This window comes from Aspergillus vadensis, assembly GCF_003184925.1.
Source record: "Aspergillus vadensis CBS 113365 unplaced genomic scaffold BO88scaffold_12, whole genome shotgun sequence".
Classification (NCBI taxonomy): Eukaryota; Fungi; Ascomycota; class Eurotiomycetes; order Eurotiales; family Aspergillaceae; genus Aspergillus; species Aspergillus vadensis.
Genome location: NW_020292050.1, coordinates 858,329 through 870,643, shown reverse-complemented (window position 1 = coordinate 870,643; position 12,315 = coordinate 858,329). Strand labels below are relative to the sequence as shown.

The 12,315-nt window shown below is 51.9% G+C and overlaps 6 protein-coding genes across 6 annotated transcripts; 3 read left to right on the top strand and 3 right to left on the bottom strand.

Annotated features, from left to right (window-relative positions):
- Positions 1–124: 124 nt before the first annotated feature.
- Positions 125–1,545, bottom strand: BO88DRAFT_405317 (uncharacterized protein). Its single transcript, XM_025706848.1, has 2 exons — positions 1,322–1,545; positions 125–1,185 (listed from the first exon to the last, which is right to left on the bottom strand). The coding sequence occupies exon 2, from the start codon at positions 1,174–1,176 to the stop codon at positions 274–276; it is 903 nt and encodes a 300-aa protein (XP_025562795.1). The 5' UTR covers positions 1,177–1,185; positions 1,322–1,545; the 3' UTR covers positions 125–273.
- On the top strand, positions 1,456–2,873 carry pdx1 (putative pyruvate dehydrogenase complex component Pdx1). Its single transcript, XM_025704038.1, has 2 exons — positions 1,456–1,799; positions 1,928–2,873. Exons 1-2 carry the CDS (start codon positions 1,721–1,723, stop codon positions 2,716–2,718), a joined length of 870 nt encoding a protein of 289 aa, XP_025562794.1. The 5' UTR covers positions 1,456–1,720; the 3' UTR covers positions 2,719–2,873.
- Positions 2,874–3,912: 1,039 nt separating this feature from the next.
- On the bottom strand, positions 3,913–5,936 carry BO88DRAFT_454074 (WD40 repeat domain-containing protein; the record flags this gene model as incomplete). The annotated part of the gene is made up of 4 exons (XM_025710785.1): positions 3,913–4,677; positions 4,731–5,317; positions 5,377–5,504; positions 5,608–5,936. The coding sequence occupies 4 exons, from the start codon at positions 5,934–5,936 to the stop codon at positions 3,913–3,915; spliced, it is 1,809 nt and encodes a 602-aa protein (XP_025562793.1).
- A 1,880-nt stretch (positions 5,937–7,816) lies between these two features.
- On the top strand, positions 7,817–9,700 carry BO88DRAFT_366518 (M18 family aminopeptidase). Its single transcript, XM_025704037.1, has 6 exons — positions 7,817–7,920; positions 7,978–8,039; positions 8,096–8,197; positions 8,258–8,393; positions 8,442–8,534; positions 8,583–9,700. The coding sequence occupies exons 1-6, from the start codon at positions 7,845–7,847 to the stop codon at positions 9,605–9,607; spliced, it is 1,494 nt and encodes a 497-aa protein (XP_025562792.1). The 5' UTR covers positions 7,817–7,844; the 3' UTR covers positions 9,608–9,700.
- Positions 9,701–9,918: 218 nt separating this feature from the next.
- BO88DRAFT_405312 (DSC4 family protein) lies at positions 9,919–11,173 on the top strand. Its single transcript, XM_025706847.1, has 2 exons — positions 9,919–10,217; positions 10,334–11,173. Exons 1-2 carry the CDS (start codon positions 10,006–10,008, stop codon positions 11,094–11,096), a joined length of 975 nt encoding a protein of 324 aa, XP_025562791.1. The 5' UTR covers positions 9,919–10,005; the 3' UTR covers positions 11,097–11,173.
- Positions 11,174–11,181: 8 nt separating this feature from the next.
- Positions 11,182–12,299, bottom strand: BO88DRAFT_444166 (ATP-dependent Clp protease proteolytic subunit). The gene is made up of 4 exons (XM_025710082.1): positions 12,078–12,299; positions 12,003–12,021; positions 11,911–11,936; positions 11,182–11,856 (listed from the first exon to the last, which is right to left on the bottom strand). Exons 1-4 carry the CDS (start codon positions 12,237–12,239, stop codon positions 11,305–11,307), a joined length of 759 nt encoding a protein of 252 aa, XP_025562790.1. The 5' UTR covers positions 12,240–12,299; the 3' UTR covers positions 11,182–11,304.
- Between the last annotated feature and the right edge of the window lie 16 nt (positions 12,300–12,315).

The following is a 12,315-nucleotide window of genomic DNA, read 5'->3' as shown; positions in this document are numbered from 1 at the left end:
GATTGATTGATTGATGGGGGGACGCGCTGCGGAGGGTCACGTGGTTCCGCATATACTCCGGCTACTTTCTACATAGTATTGTCCCCAGCAGTGCTCATACTCTACATATCTTCAATTTATGGTAATTGCTTGTGTTTAATTCTTCATTCCATATATACATGGGTGTCTGACATGCCGTGTAGCAGGCTAATGGGAAAGTGGATAGGACAAAAAGTAGAGTAATTAGACATCAAAAGAAGGATATCATAGCGAAAACCGGACTCCCATCTCCTATCAGCGCCGGAAACTCACAGGATTGCCAACAAGCATAAAGTCCTGTGAGACGTAGCCACCAGAGTCCATGCGCAGAACGCCCTTCTGGCCCTCCACTTCCAGAAGGATAAAGTCCTCCTGAGAGAAGATCTGCCGGACAGACCGGAATAACCGCCACATAGACATGCTCATTCTCTTGAAGGGAGCTTTGAAGAAGCTAACCTTCGCTTGCTCACCCTGAGCCACAGTGCGCTCTCCTGCAATGCCAGGCGCATCCGGAATAGACTCCAAAAGCATATCCGGAGACGAATCCGGGGAGATCACCAACCGGCGGGAGAAAGCGATCTGGCGCGGCAGGGCGTCAAACTCGTAGGGCTTGCGGAACGGAACCACGCTTCGCACGGTGAAGCGAAGATGTGTGTGACCGTTGACATTGACAGCCCTGATGGCGCGGATCAACCGAGTGGTTTTGAAAAGGAACACCGTACCCATAACGCTCATCGTCACGCAAATACCACCGAACAGAGCTTGCTGCCACATTGGGAGAGGTATAAGGGGATCCCGAAAGACGGCATTGGAATTGTATACAGCGTAGGCAAAGCAGAAACCCGCAATTCCGTAGGCGCCCAACACGTATCCGCGTTGCGATGGTGCCCGGAACAAGACAATCTCTCCCTCCTTGGCGACCTTTCTTTCGAGCTTTCCAAATCCTTCTGGGCGTCTTCCGGCAAACTTCAAGCTGTCTTCAGGCGCCGTGCGCACCACCTTGGGCTTGATCTGTTGGGTTTTGTTGGCGGCCTTTGTTCGCGAGGCACTGGAGGAGAAATACCTCCATGCCGGACTGGAGGACTCGAGAACAGATGAGAGAGTGCTCCGAGGACACTGCTGGGCGAATGCCCTTAGAGTGAACGGCCGCGCAAACATCTTGTCGACCTGGTATTTCCCATTGTTAGAAGAGAGTAAAAGTTGGAGCGCAGGCCACAACGGGCCCCAGCTATCAATTTTCACATATTCAGGTGTCGTTGATATAGAGCCCGACGGGTCGAAGAGATATACAGATCAGACTCACCAGGAAGCAAAGGAATTAAGGCCAATGGCTTGGTGCAAGGGCAGGAGGTCGAGGCCGTCGTTCTCCGCGGCAGAAAAATGTTCCCGTCCGGGCCGCCGGTGAAGCTCCCAACAATAATCACCTCAACCTTCTCCGAGCTGACCCTTCCGATAGCGACGCAATTCTCCGGCTTGGAACGTCCTGCAACGCTCAGCTCGCAGATTGCGACTATACTCTGACTCTCCAGGGTTCACTGTGCTTTTTCTGCGGCCCCGTTAGCCTGGTGGTGGGTTCCTATCCGATCCCAGCAAATCTCCGCCCACTCCAAGCTACAGCGCTCGCGATCCCGACGATAGCCACACCCCTCGGAAAAGACATTCACTTGTCCTATACAAACACCAGAAGCCTCGCGCATCAAACATGGCCTCCACCTTCTCGGTCTGCCGTCTTCCGGCCGCGCTTGCCCGCCGCCAATCCCGTGTTCTTAGCACTTCCAAGCGTGAGTTTCCCGACAGAATACAGCTTGATATCAACTTTCCCTCACCACCATATCTCTCCCTTCTACGTCCATTCTCACCCATAAATCACCCTCATATCAATCCAGCTAACATACCATTCACTATATAGGCCTGAACTCCACCTCCGCCCCTCAGTTCCAGAACCCCGCCTACCCTCTGTATCCCTCCGTCACCCAGCTCCTCCATGAAAAAGGCATCCCGGAGTCCGAAGTGTCCAAGATCCCCGCGTCCGGCCCCAAGGGCCGTCTCCTGAAGGGCGATGTCCTCGCCTACCTGGGCGCCATTCCCGCCTCCTACCCTTCTGAGCAAGCCGCCCGGATCGACAAGCTCGCCCACCTCGACCTGAGCAACATCAAGATCGCCGCGCCCGTCAAGCCCGCGGAGCCCGCCCCGGCCGCGGAAGAGAAGCCCGTTGCTCGTCCCCCGCCGACCACCTCCGTCGCCGTCTCCATCTCCCTGGCCGCCGTGCTGTCCGTTCAGAAGAAGATCCAAGAATCCCTGGGCACCACGGTGCCGCTGTCGACGTTCCTCGCCCGCGCTACCGACCTGGCAAACGACGACCTGCCCCGCTCTTCTCTCGAGAAGCCTTCCGCTGATGAGCTGTTCGACGAGCTCCTCGGTGCTCAGCCCATCAAGTTCTCTCGGGGAGAGTACATCCCTGAGTTGAACGCCGAGGAGGCCCGTCCGGTGCAGAAGAAGCAGAAGGTGGAGGATGATCTGATTGATTTCTTGGCTGGAAAGGTTTCCAAGAAGGCTGTTGCTACTGCTAAGAGCGTTGTCGAGCCGGCCGCGAACGTCTTCAGCTTGACTGTTCCGGTTGAGGAGGAGAAGAGGGCGAAGGTTTTCTTGGACCGCGTGAAGACCTTGTTGACTGTTGAGCCCGGCAGGCTGGTTCTATAGATCTCCATTCCTTTTCTTTTCTCATCATTTTTTTTGTTCCCATTTCCTTGGTTATTTCCCATTTCCACCGTTTCGTGCTGTAAGTTATGCGCAGAAGACGAGAGACAAGATCTTGTCTCATACGTATCTCTTGGATTAGTTTCATTGGGCTGATGAACCGTTTTTATATTAGTATAACATCAATCAAGAAGATAATGAAATAAACTTTCATTTTGGAATTGAAAGTCCAGATGGTGGACTACTATTGCTATAGACTGGACCAACCCTGTTCCGATCAATACTGTATATCATTGAAGTTGAAGATAGTAGAAATCTACTAACAACTATGTACTAAAGTGTTATACTATCGAAGCAACCGGCCTAAAATTGCACCTCGCCGAATTCTTCTTTTTTTTTTTTTACTCTTCTGGTCTTTCATTCTCGTTATCTATGACATTGAAAGTCTTTCGTTCTTCCCCCCTGCGAAACAACACGTTCCTCATAGTCAAAGTCAAGCAAACCCTTCTTGAAGCTCTTGGTGTGTTTTAAATCATTCCGTCGTGAAGTCTGAACGCGGGGAGAGGATTGGGTGTGTGTGGTACATCATGCAACTCTGAAAGAGGTGTATAAGCCCATTGAGTCAATCAATCAATCCATCACATCCGCCTGAATCTTTTGGGAGGATGGAGCAACGCCTTGGTCCTGGTTTTACCTGTTCACCCTAGGAAAACACCATAAGCGCCACCGCTGAGATTCATTTCCATGGATAGTAGCGAAAACCTGCAAATAGTGAGTGCCTGCTGCGAAAACATGGGCTGGCACCTGTGCGCGGATAAAAATAAGAGTAGGCTGAGAAGAAACACAAGAGAAGAAAAGTAGAAGCAGAAACAGGCAGAGTCAGAGATACATGGAATGAGATCTTGCAGCCAGCGGAAAGAACTTATTAGAAAGCAGAACGACGCAGAAAAAGAACCCTTTAGTTACCCATGATATGCTGTTGTGTACCCCATGAGATGCGAAGAAAATGCCCAAGCTAGACCCATTTAGAAAAACAAAGAAACCCTCCTCCAGACCGTCCAAGGACAGAACCCAGCATCGTAAGAAACGCCAAAGCCTTGGAAACGCCATATCTAATGCATTATTGGTAGGCCCAACGAGAAGTTCAAAGGACGCCATGGCACCAAATCATTCCGAAATGAACAGCAACCTTTCTCGTCAGCGGATGGTACCCCATTCTGCTAGCTTGCTACCTTCACGTCCGTGCTCTCTGCCCGGTCGTTTGTTGAAGATCTTCCAGAACCGCAGGGTCTCATCTCCAGCCCCGGTGACGACTGTTTGGCCATCGGGGCTCATGGCCAAGTAAAGTACACGGAATGTATGACCGGTTAGTGAGACAATCTGCTCCATACGAGGGTACTTCCAGATGACTATTTGGTTCTGGCTGTAGCCGTGCGTGCTGATGATCTCATCCGAATTCTTCGACCACGCCAAGTTACAAACCTGACTGCCTGTATCGACTTCTTTGATCAAGGAACCAGTCGACGTGTTCCAGAACTTTATGGTTCGGTCAGCTGTACCACCACCGGACGCGAGAAGATGATGTTGGTGTGGAGACCAAGTGATTGCCTTGACGGCCGCAGTATGGTCGGAAAAGCGGTAAAGCGGTGTTTCGTTAAGCTTGTCCCAGACCAGCAGTTTGTTGTCGTTCCCGCCTGAGGCTAATTGGCCATCTTCGGTGTTCCAACGAAGACCACATACCTCTTGCTTATGACCAGATAAGCGACGCAGGTATTGATCGGGGGAGCGGACGTCTCGATGGAAGATCAGTCGATCTCGAGAGCCGGACGTGAGAATATGATCGTTCCAAGCCAACGCTCCTACACGATTTGTGTGTCCAATCATCGTACGGAGGCGACGACAGCGCTCAGCGTCCCATATTTGTACAAGACCCTTGCCTGTGCCTATTGAAAGATGTGTTCCCTACTCCAATTAGCGCTTCCGTCGAACATATTGACCAAGAATTGGGCACTCACTCTTTGTATCCAGCTAACACTTGTGACTGTATCATCTCGTAGCTCACAGAGCTTCGTCACGCGGCCTGTCTGGGAGTTCCACATGTAAACCGAGTTGCCCAGGCCCACTCCAAGAACGTTACTGCTGCCCCAGTCTACTAGGTTGAGATAGAAATCATCTTGCAGATCGGGCGCATCAAGGACCTTATAGGGTACCTTGTTCACGTAGCGAGGCTGTTTCCGGGGCGTCTCCAGAATACGTTGGCTGTCGAGGCGGATTGGTGATAGACTATAGAGCTCTGATCGGACATTGAGATTCGGACCATGCTGACTTCGCGGAGTCTTTGAAGGTGTGGGGTGAGCTGACCCAGCACGTGGGGAAGCGTAGTTGAAAAGGTTTTTGTGGGGCGTCGATGGTGTTATGCTGGCAGGTGGTAGGTTCGAGACCACATGTGAAGGTGGCGTATGTGAGCGGGTCTTGTCATTAATGCCATTACCCATACCCAACAAGGGGTCCGGCGATAGGGAATCCAAATCGGCCTGTGGAACAGTATTTCCAAAGAGTTCACTTCGCAAAACCCGCGAGTACATGCGATTTGCTTCTTCAGCTACACCGGGATTAGCGACGATGATCGGCAATACCAGGATCACAGCGGACGCGACTTACTTTTTTGGAAGTGAAGCTCCGAATGGGGAGCACGTTTTTTCGACTTTGATGGAGTCGAAGGGCAACCGTCCTCATGAAGCAGGCTGAACGTTGCCTGAAGGTCTTGCCCCTCACGATTGGGAATAAATCTGGAATAGGATTCACATTTAGTGACATGATGTCAAAGGATATAGGTCCATGATCAAGACCGATGAATCGCTCTCAAAAAGCAGCATTGAATGTGTTACTGACCTATCACCGTACACCCTCTGTCTCTTCCTGCTGGGACTGGTGCCCGGTGTTCTCTCGCGGGGACGTCCAGCATCCTCAAAATCCTTCAGAGCCTTCGCTAGGGCATCTGCATCGATTGGCCCAGAGGTAGTCTGAGGATTCTGGCTCCTGGCTTGCGGTTCCGGGTAGAATAGAGTCTTCTTCGACGGCATACTAGGGGGCGTCCTGGAGCCAGGAGGCGATGCGATCGTCAACGCATTTGGTCCGGTACGATCCGGCGACTTGACGGCCGGTGCGCCTGCAGCAGCATTGCGGGTGGTCGGCCGATCTGATTTCTTGGGGTCGCCCATGGTTGTCGGAGGGGCGAACCTCACGAGGTGCAAATGGCGGTCGAATGCGGGATCAACTGGAGGAAGGGTCAATGCGACAGGTCTCAAACGTCGTCGGGTCGCAAGTGGCGGCAGAGTGGGAGGGGAAGAGCAGCTGAGGTATATCGTATTCAATGACTGGGCGAGTATAGAATTGTCCTTCAGGTCAATCGGCGGCTCGAGGTTGTAGAAGGTGGTGAATGCAGAGGTTGCTGATGACAACAGCCAGACCCTTGTGTTCCGCTCCGATCAATACACCAAATAAACTAGGAGCAAGCGGGCACAGGAGCGAACAGAGAGTGACGACAGAGTGTCTCTCACCAGACCCGAGGCAGACTAGAAAGAAACGCACAGCTTGTGGAGGTCATTTGATACTGACCTGACCACCGTCTGGTGAGGGAGGAAGGATTGAGACAGTTTGATCCAAGGGTTGGCGATGGGCTTCCTCTCTTGCTTCGGCCGTTCGAAGGGGAGCCCCAGCAGCGGTCACGCGTCGGTTGCGCTAAACCACTTTGGGCAACGCAGGAGGTTGGTGTTATTCTATACTTGCCCTCCTGGCGAAGAGACAATGATGAGTTTATCCTTCATTACAAAGAAAGATTGTGACCTTGGTGACCATTGTCTTGACCTATTTTCGTTTTTCTTTTGCTTCCCATCTCACATAGTGGTGGGTGGGTGATCTCATCCGACTGATGACTGATCTTCGTCAGGTGTTGTTGTCGCATGGGAGCATTTGTTTATCTGCACCCGCTGGATCGCCTGTACCTCCAAATGCACGTCCGTGTCTGATCGATTGTGACCCTCCCACCACAAACAGACAGGTCCTTTTTCTTTTCTTCGTGAAATTGACCATTCACTCAGGCTAGATAATCAGACATGAAACAATTCCTAACCCAATCCGATCAAATTGCCCGTGCTACAGGAGGCGTTCCATGGACTGACGCGAAGCGCCGGCGTGCTGATTGGGCCAGCGCGCTCTACTTCGTTGTTATCGATTGTCGCAGCGCCACGAGCACTACCGCGACCGCCTCTCATTCCACGCGCCTGGTGAACGCGACAGCAAAAGCTTGGGCCAGACACTGCTAGAAAGGAGAGTTTCCAGCCAAAGAAATTGAATCTGAGATCCCTCCCCGTCCCCGTCTTGCGTCGATCACAGTACAGCATTAGTTTAGCATAACGGGCTTGACTCGTGGCGTGGATTTCCAGGGTATACTGGCGATCAACCGTCTGTACCGAATTCCCATCGAGCTTAGAGGCTCAACGGTCGACTATTTTCAATTGCTTTTTCTATTCTTCTGTTCTATTTCCGATGGCGCCGCAGTTCACATGACTAACAATAACATCCACTCTCAGAATTCTATTTCTATCCTAGTGCTGTGTCTTGAGTTTCAAGCTACGACCGTGTCTTGCAAGGACCCCATGACGAGCACCGATATGAACAGAGCGCGACCGTGTTTGTTTCAGTTTTCTGCCAAGGAAGACAGAAGACAATCTTAGAGTATTATGAGAATTGAATTAAATTGAAACTTTTAAGAACGCTAGTTAGTAGACATACAATCCACATGAGGTCATTTATTGGCTCTTAGTGGTTTGACTTAAATCCATGATACCACCATTCAATAACCGCCTATACATTATTGAGAACCTCACGCCAACCCTGCTAATCGTCTGTTTATCTGTCCAGTTTCACTTTTAGGGGATTTGGCAATTAAATAAGCGACATCAGTAGATTCCATAGTCCACCCGTCCGCCTGTTAAGTACTAGTTAAATTGAAGAAGCCATGCGGAGACGCCAACTGACCGCCTTACTATGATCTCATGCCCACTTTTTCCCCTCCCCGTGATCCCCATGTTTCTTTATCCACATCTCCTGGGGACCTTCGTGACAAGATGACTTCTAAAATTGCTCAAAGTTTGAAGCAACCGGCTCTGGACTTTTTGTCCTTTGTCAATGCTTCCCCTACCCGTAATTACATTACGTTCTATACTATTGTAAGGTAGTCGATTGCTGACTTTGCTGTAGCGTTCCATGCCGTTCAGTCGGCAAAGGAACTTCTTGCCAAGGCTGGCTTCCAGGAGATCAAGGTATGCGATGGCTGCATTGTACGACCGAACGAATTAACCGCTAACTCCCGGTACAGGAGAAGGACTCTTGGGCGTCGACCTGCCGGCCTGGTGGAAAGTACTACTTGACCCGTAACCAGTCCACCATCATCGCTTTTGCTGTCGGCAAGAAATGGAAGGTATGGTTTCTGCCAATTGTCAATGAACTGACCGTGGTCCTGATCATATCAATCGATTAGCCTGGTAACCCCATTTCGATGATCGGTGCTCACACCGATTCTCCCGTCTTGAGAGTCAAGCCGGTCAGCAACAAGCGCGGGGAAGGATATGTCCAAGTCGGCGTGGAGACTTATGGAGGCGGCATCTGGCACACCTGTCCGTGTTACTGAATCACTTTGACTATATCATGCTAACTGTCTCTAGGGTTCGACCGTGATCTGGGTGTCGCAGGTCGGGCCATGGTCCGCAATGGCGACGGTTCGATTGTGCAGAAGCTGATCAAGATTGACCGACCCAGTAAGTACAATTGGCCCTTGTACAACCAGCTTTTCTGACTAGGCATAGTTCTCCGCATTCCCACTCTGGCCATCCATCTGGATCGCCAGGAGACTTTCGCCTTCAACAAGGAAACCCAGCTGTTCCCCATCGCTGGTCTTGTTGCTGCTGAGCTAAACCGTACCGGTGCCTCCGAGGAGACCGACAAAGCGGCCAAGGAAGCCAACGAGGACAAGGGCGACTTGTCTCCACTGAAGGCCATCACCGAGCGCCACCACCCTTACCTGGTTGAGCTTATTGCTGCCGAAGCTGGTGTCAAGCCCCTCGATGTCCTGGACTTTGAGATGATCTTGTTCGATACCCAGAAGTCGAACCTGGGTGGCCTGCTGGAGGAGTTCATCTTTTCGCCTCGCCTGGACAACTTGAACAGCTCTTTCTGTGCCACTGTCGGCTTGATCGACTCTGTGGCTGACTCCTCAGCGTTGGACGAGGAACCCGCTATCCGTCTTATTGCACTCTTTGACCACGAGGAAATCGGAAGCCGCACTGCTCAGGGTGCCGACTCGAACATCCTCCCCTCCGTCATCCGTCGCTTGTCCGTGCTCCCGTCGACGGCCGGCGCTAGTGACGACATCGCCACTGCTTATGAGCAGACCTTGTCTACGTCTTTCCTTCTGTCTGCCGATATGGCCCACGGAGTCCACCCGAATTACACGGCCAAGTATGAGAACGACCACCGGCCCCAAATCAACAAGGGCCCTGTTATCAAGATCAACGCCAACGCGCGCTATGCGACCAACTCGCCTGGTATTGTTCTTCTTCAGGAAGTCGCTCGCAAGGCTGGGGAAGATGTTGGCGAAAAGGTTCCCCTGCAGCTGTTTGTTGTCCGCAATGACTCCAGCTGCGGAAGCACCATTGGCCCAATGCTGTCTGCGGCACTCGGCGCTCGGACATTGGATCTGGGTAACCCTCAGTTGAGCATGCACAGTATCCGTGAGACGGGAGGTACCCTCGATGTGGCACACTCGATCCGTTTGTTCACTGGATTCTTCAAGCACTACGCCAATCTTTCTAAGACCATCTTTGTTGATTAGATAGAGACGTCTAAGGGTAGGTGAAGGTTATATAGGAAGCATGAGCATATCTATGTCGTATAATTCTGGAATAGTGAACGGAAATAAGCAAATAATCTTTCCTCTATAGTAGATAGTGCGAGATTATCATTGGTGATAAGTTATAGTTTGACCCCGGATCTTGCCAGAAGCAGCGCTCCGGGCCGAGAAAAGTCCGCAGCCACCTGATCCACATCATCGGCCATCATCGTTGCCGGTGACGCTCCACCTCCAACTCCCTCCGTCTCTCCACCTGAAACACCACCCTAACTACTCCATCTACCCCCCATCACCTCGTCCCCCCGGTCTGCACTGGCCCCCCTGGACCTCTCCCTCTCACTCCTCACCCCCCAACGCCATCCATGCCCCCATGACCCTCTATGACCACTCCGGACGCCTATCGAGATGCGGAATACATCGCTGACGTGTCCGGCATCATCGACCCTCATGGCGGCGCCAGCGCCAACTCCACCAGCCGCACCGAGCGCCTGAGAAAGGTACAGACGGCCGCAAAAGTCGCGTTCATTGACCGACTCCTCCGCGACCTAGACATCCTTATTTACTGTGAGCTTTCAGCGTTGTATTATATGGAGTGAGCAGAATCCACGCCCCCGCCCCCGCAACTCCGCACGAGCGGAGGAGCCCCCGTACATAAAGTATAACATATCAAAAAATAAGTCATTGTGATTAACGGGACACGATTCACAGCTGCTCGATAATTCTCTTTGCCCTCCGCGCAATAATTCAACTTATCTTCTTCACTCCCAAAGCACCCCCCTTCGACCCTACGAGAAATCAACCCTTCGTCGGCGCTATACTGGGTAGTAACCTCTTCTGCATCATCTTTCATAAATTCTTCACTAGACCCGAAGCTAGCGAATCGACGCGCGGATACCTGCATGGCGGGATCTTGATTGACTTTATTGGACAGAAAGCGCCCATTCCGTTCGCTAGACTTCTTTTCCTGGATTGTCTCATTTTGTTTCTGGATCTGGTCATGTTGGGGTTGATCGTTGAGCGGGTAAAGACGGTGGAGGTTACTGCGAGCGCGCCGGTTGAGACCACTCCTGAGGGGGAGGAAGAGCGACAGGATCATGATCTGGAGGAGAGAGGGGTGCGTGGGAGTGGGCCTTCCACGAGATCCTCGTCTCGAACATTGGAGGATGATGAAGATGTGGAGACAATTGAACTGGGCGAGATGGAGAGAACGCAGTTGCTGGCTGATCCGGAGGAGGGAGGGAGGAATGCACAGCACGCCCATCCTATGGATACGTTCGTGTCGGGCCAAGCAACGATCATGGATGTGGGATTGGTTGACCTTGTCCGTGATCAGTGGCGATACAGCCCTGCGACAGCGCGGCGGACGACACCGTATGTGCCTTCTGACCAGACCGCGGCGTTTTTGAGAGAACGGTTCGGCATCCGAGTTGGCGCGGATGGGCGCATGGAGCGGATTGGGCCAGAGGCGTGATATAGTGTAATGTAATGAGTTAGATGAGTTGACATTTGTACATATACCAATGCTTATACGATGGATACATGAATAACCATGTACTGATCGATTTACGCTAAAGACCTCAAATATGCTATATTGCAACCATACCATAAATTCATCACAAATACCGATACAAACAAACACATAACCACAAAACAAACGGGGGGGTATACCACAAACAACCTCACGGAATCGCCTCACCCCCCTCCCCACCCGGCGGTCCCCTCCTATCCAGAATCTCATCCACAATACCCATATCGAGCGCCTCCTTCGCACCCATAAAGTAATCTCTCTCCATCAACTTCTCAATCTCATCCAACGTCATCTCCTTCTTTCCCGTCAAATGCCTCTTATAAATCTTATTCAACTGACTCCGCACCCTGAGGATCTCCTTCGCATGGATGGCAATATCACTCGCTTGACCAAAGTAACCCCCGGACGGCTGATGCATCATGATCGAGCTATGCGGCAAGCAGAACCGCTTGCCCGGGTGACCTCCACAGAGCAGCAACGAGCCCATCGAGGCGGCTTGGCCCACGCAGATCGTGCTCACGGGGGAGGCGATGTAGGTCATTGTGTCGTAGATGGCGAGGCCGGCGGTTACGGACCCCCCGGGGGAGTTGATGTACAGGTGGATGGGCTTCTGGGGGTTATCGGCTTCGAGGAAGAGGAGTTGGGCGACGATGCTGGCGGACATGGTTTCGTCGACTTCGCCGTTTAGGCAGATGATTCGTTCCTATACTTTGTTAGGATTGGGATGGGGTATGGGGTGGAGGGGTGGTGTATGTACCTTGAGGAGACGAGAGAAGATGTCGTCTGTGATGGGAGTTTAGGTGGTTAATTAGCTGTGGTAAGGTACTGTGGTCGCTACACTATACGTACATGTGTGCCATCCTCCTCCCTATATCCAGTTAATATATACATACATCTATCATAAGAAAGAATGTGTACACTCACCACAGTCTCAGTAACAAACGGCGTCGGCGTCCACCCCCGCGGAGACCGGGCACCTGATAGCGTCGGAACTGAGCTGGCAAAGCTGCGCGACAACAGCGCCGGCTTGACAGTCTGGCGGCCAACGACGCGAGCTAATCGCTGAAGAGGACGTGTTGTGTTCATTATGAGCAGCAATATACCCCAATGGTGAACAGAGTTGATAAAGCAGGATCGGGAGAAGACTCTATGAAGAAGATGA

Excerpts from the sequence above, each read along its gene's own strand:
- BO88DRAFT_366518 (XM_025704037.1), top strand. The coding sequence starts at position 7,845 with ATGACTTCTAAAATTGCTCAAAGTTTGAAGCAACCGGCTCTGGACTTT. Across the intron at positions 7,921-7,977 it reads TGTCAATGCTTCCCCTACCC|CGTTCCATGCCGTTCAGTCG; the intron begins GTAATTACATTA and ends ACTTTGCTGTAG. Across the intron at positions 8,535-8,582 it reads GATCAAGATTGACCGACCCA|TTCTCCGCATTCCCACTCTG; the intron begins GTAAGTACAATT and ends GACTAGGCATAG.
- pdx1 (XM_025704038.1), top strand. The coding sequence starts at position 1,721 with ATGGCCTCCACCTTCTCGGTCTGCCGTCTTCCGGCCGCGCTTGCCCGC. Across the intron at positions 1,800-1,927 it reads TGTTCTTAGCACTTCCAAGC|GCCTGAACTCCACCTCCGCC; the intron begins GTGAGTTTCCCG and ends TTCACTATATAG.
- BO88DRAFT_444166 (XM_025710082.1), bottom strand. The coding sequence starts at position 12,239 with ATGAACACAACACGTCCTCTTCAGCGATTAGCTCGCGTCGTTGGCCGC. Across the intron at positions 11,857-11,910 it reads TCTTCTCTCGTCTCCTCAAG|GAACGAATCATCTGCCTAAA; the intron begins GTACATACACCA and ends AACAAAGTATAG.
- BO88DRAFT_405317 (XM_025706848.1), bottom strand. The coding sequence starts at position 1,176 with ATGTTTGCGCGGCCGTTCACTCTAAGGGCATTCGCCCAGCAGTGTCCT.
- BO88DRAFT_405312 (XM_025706847.1), top strand. The coding sequence starts at position 10,006 with ATGACCACTCCGGACGCCTATCGAGATGCGGAATACATCGCTGACGTG. Across the intron at positions 10,218-10,333 it reads TCAGCGTTGTATTATATGGA|CTGCTCGATAATTCTCTTTG; the intron begins GTGAGCAGAATC and ends CACGATTCACAG.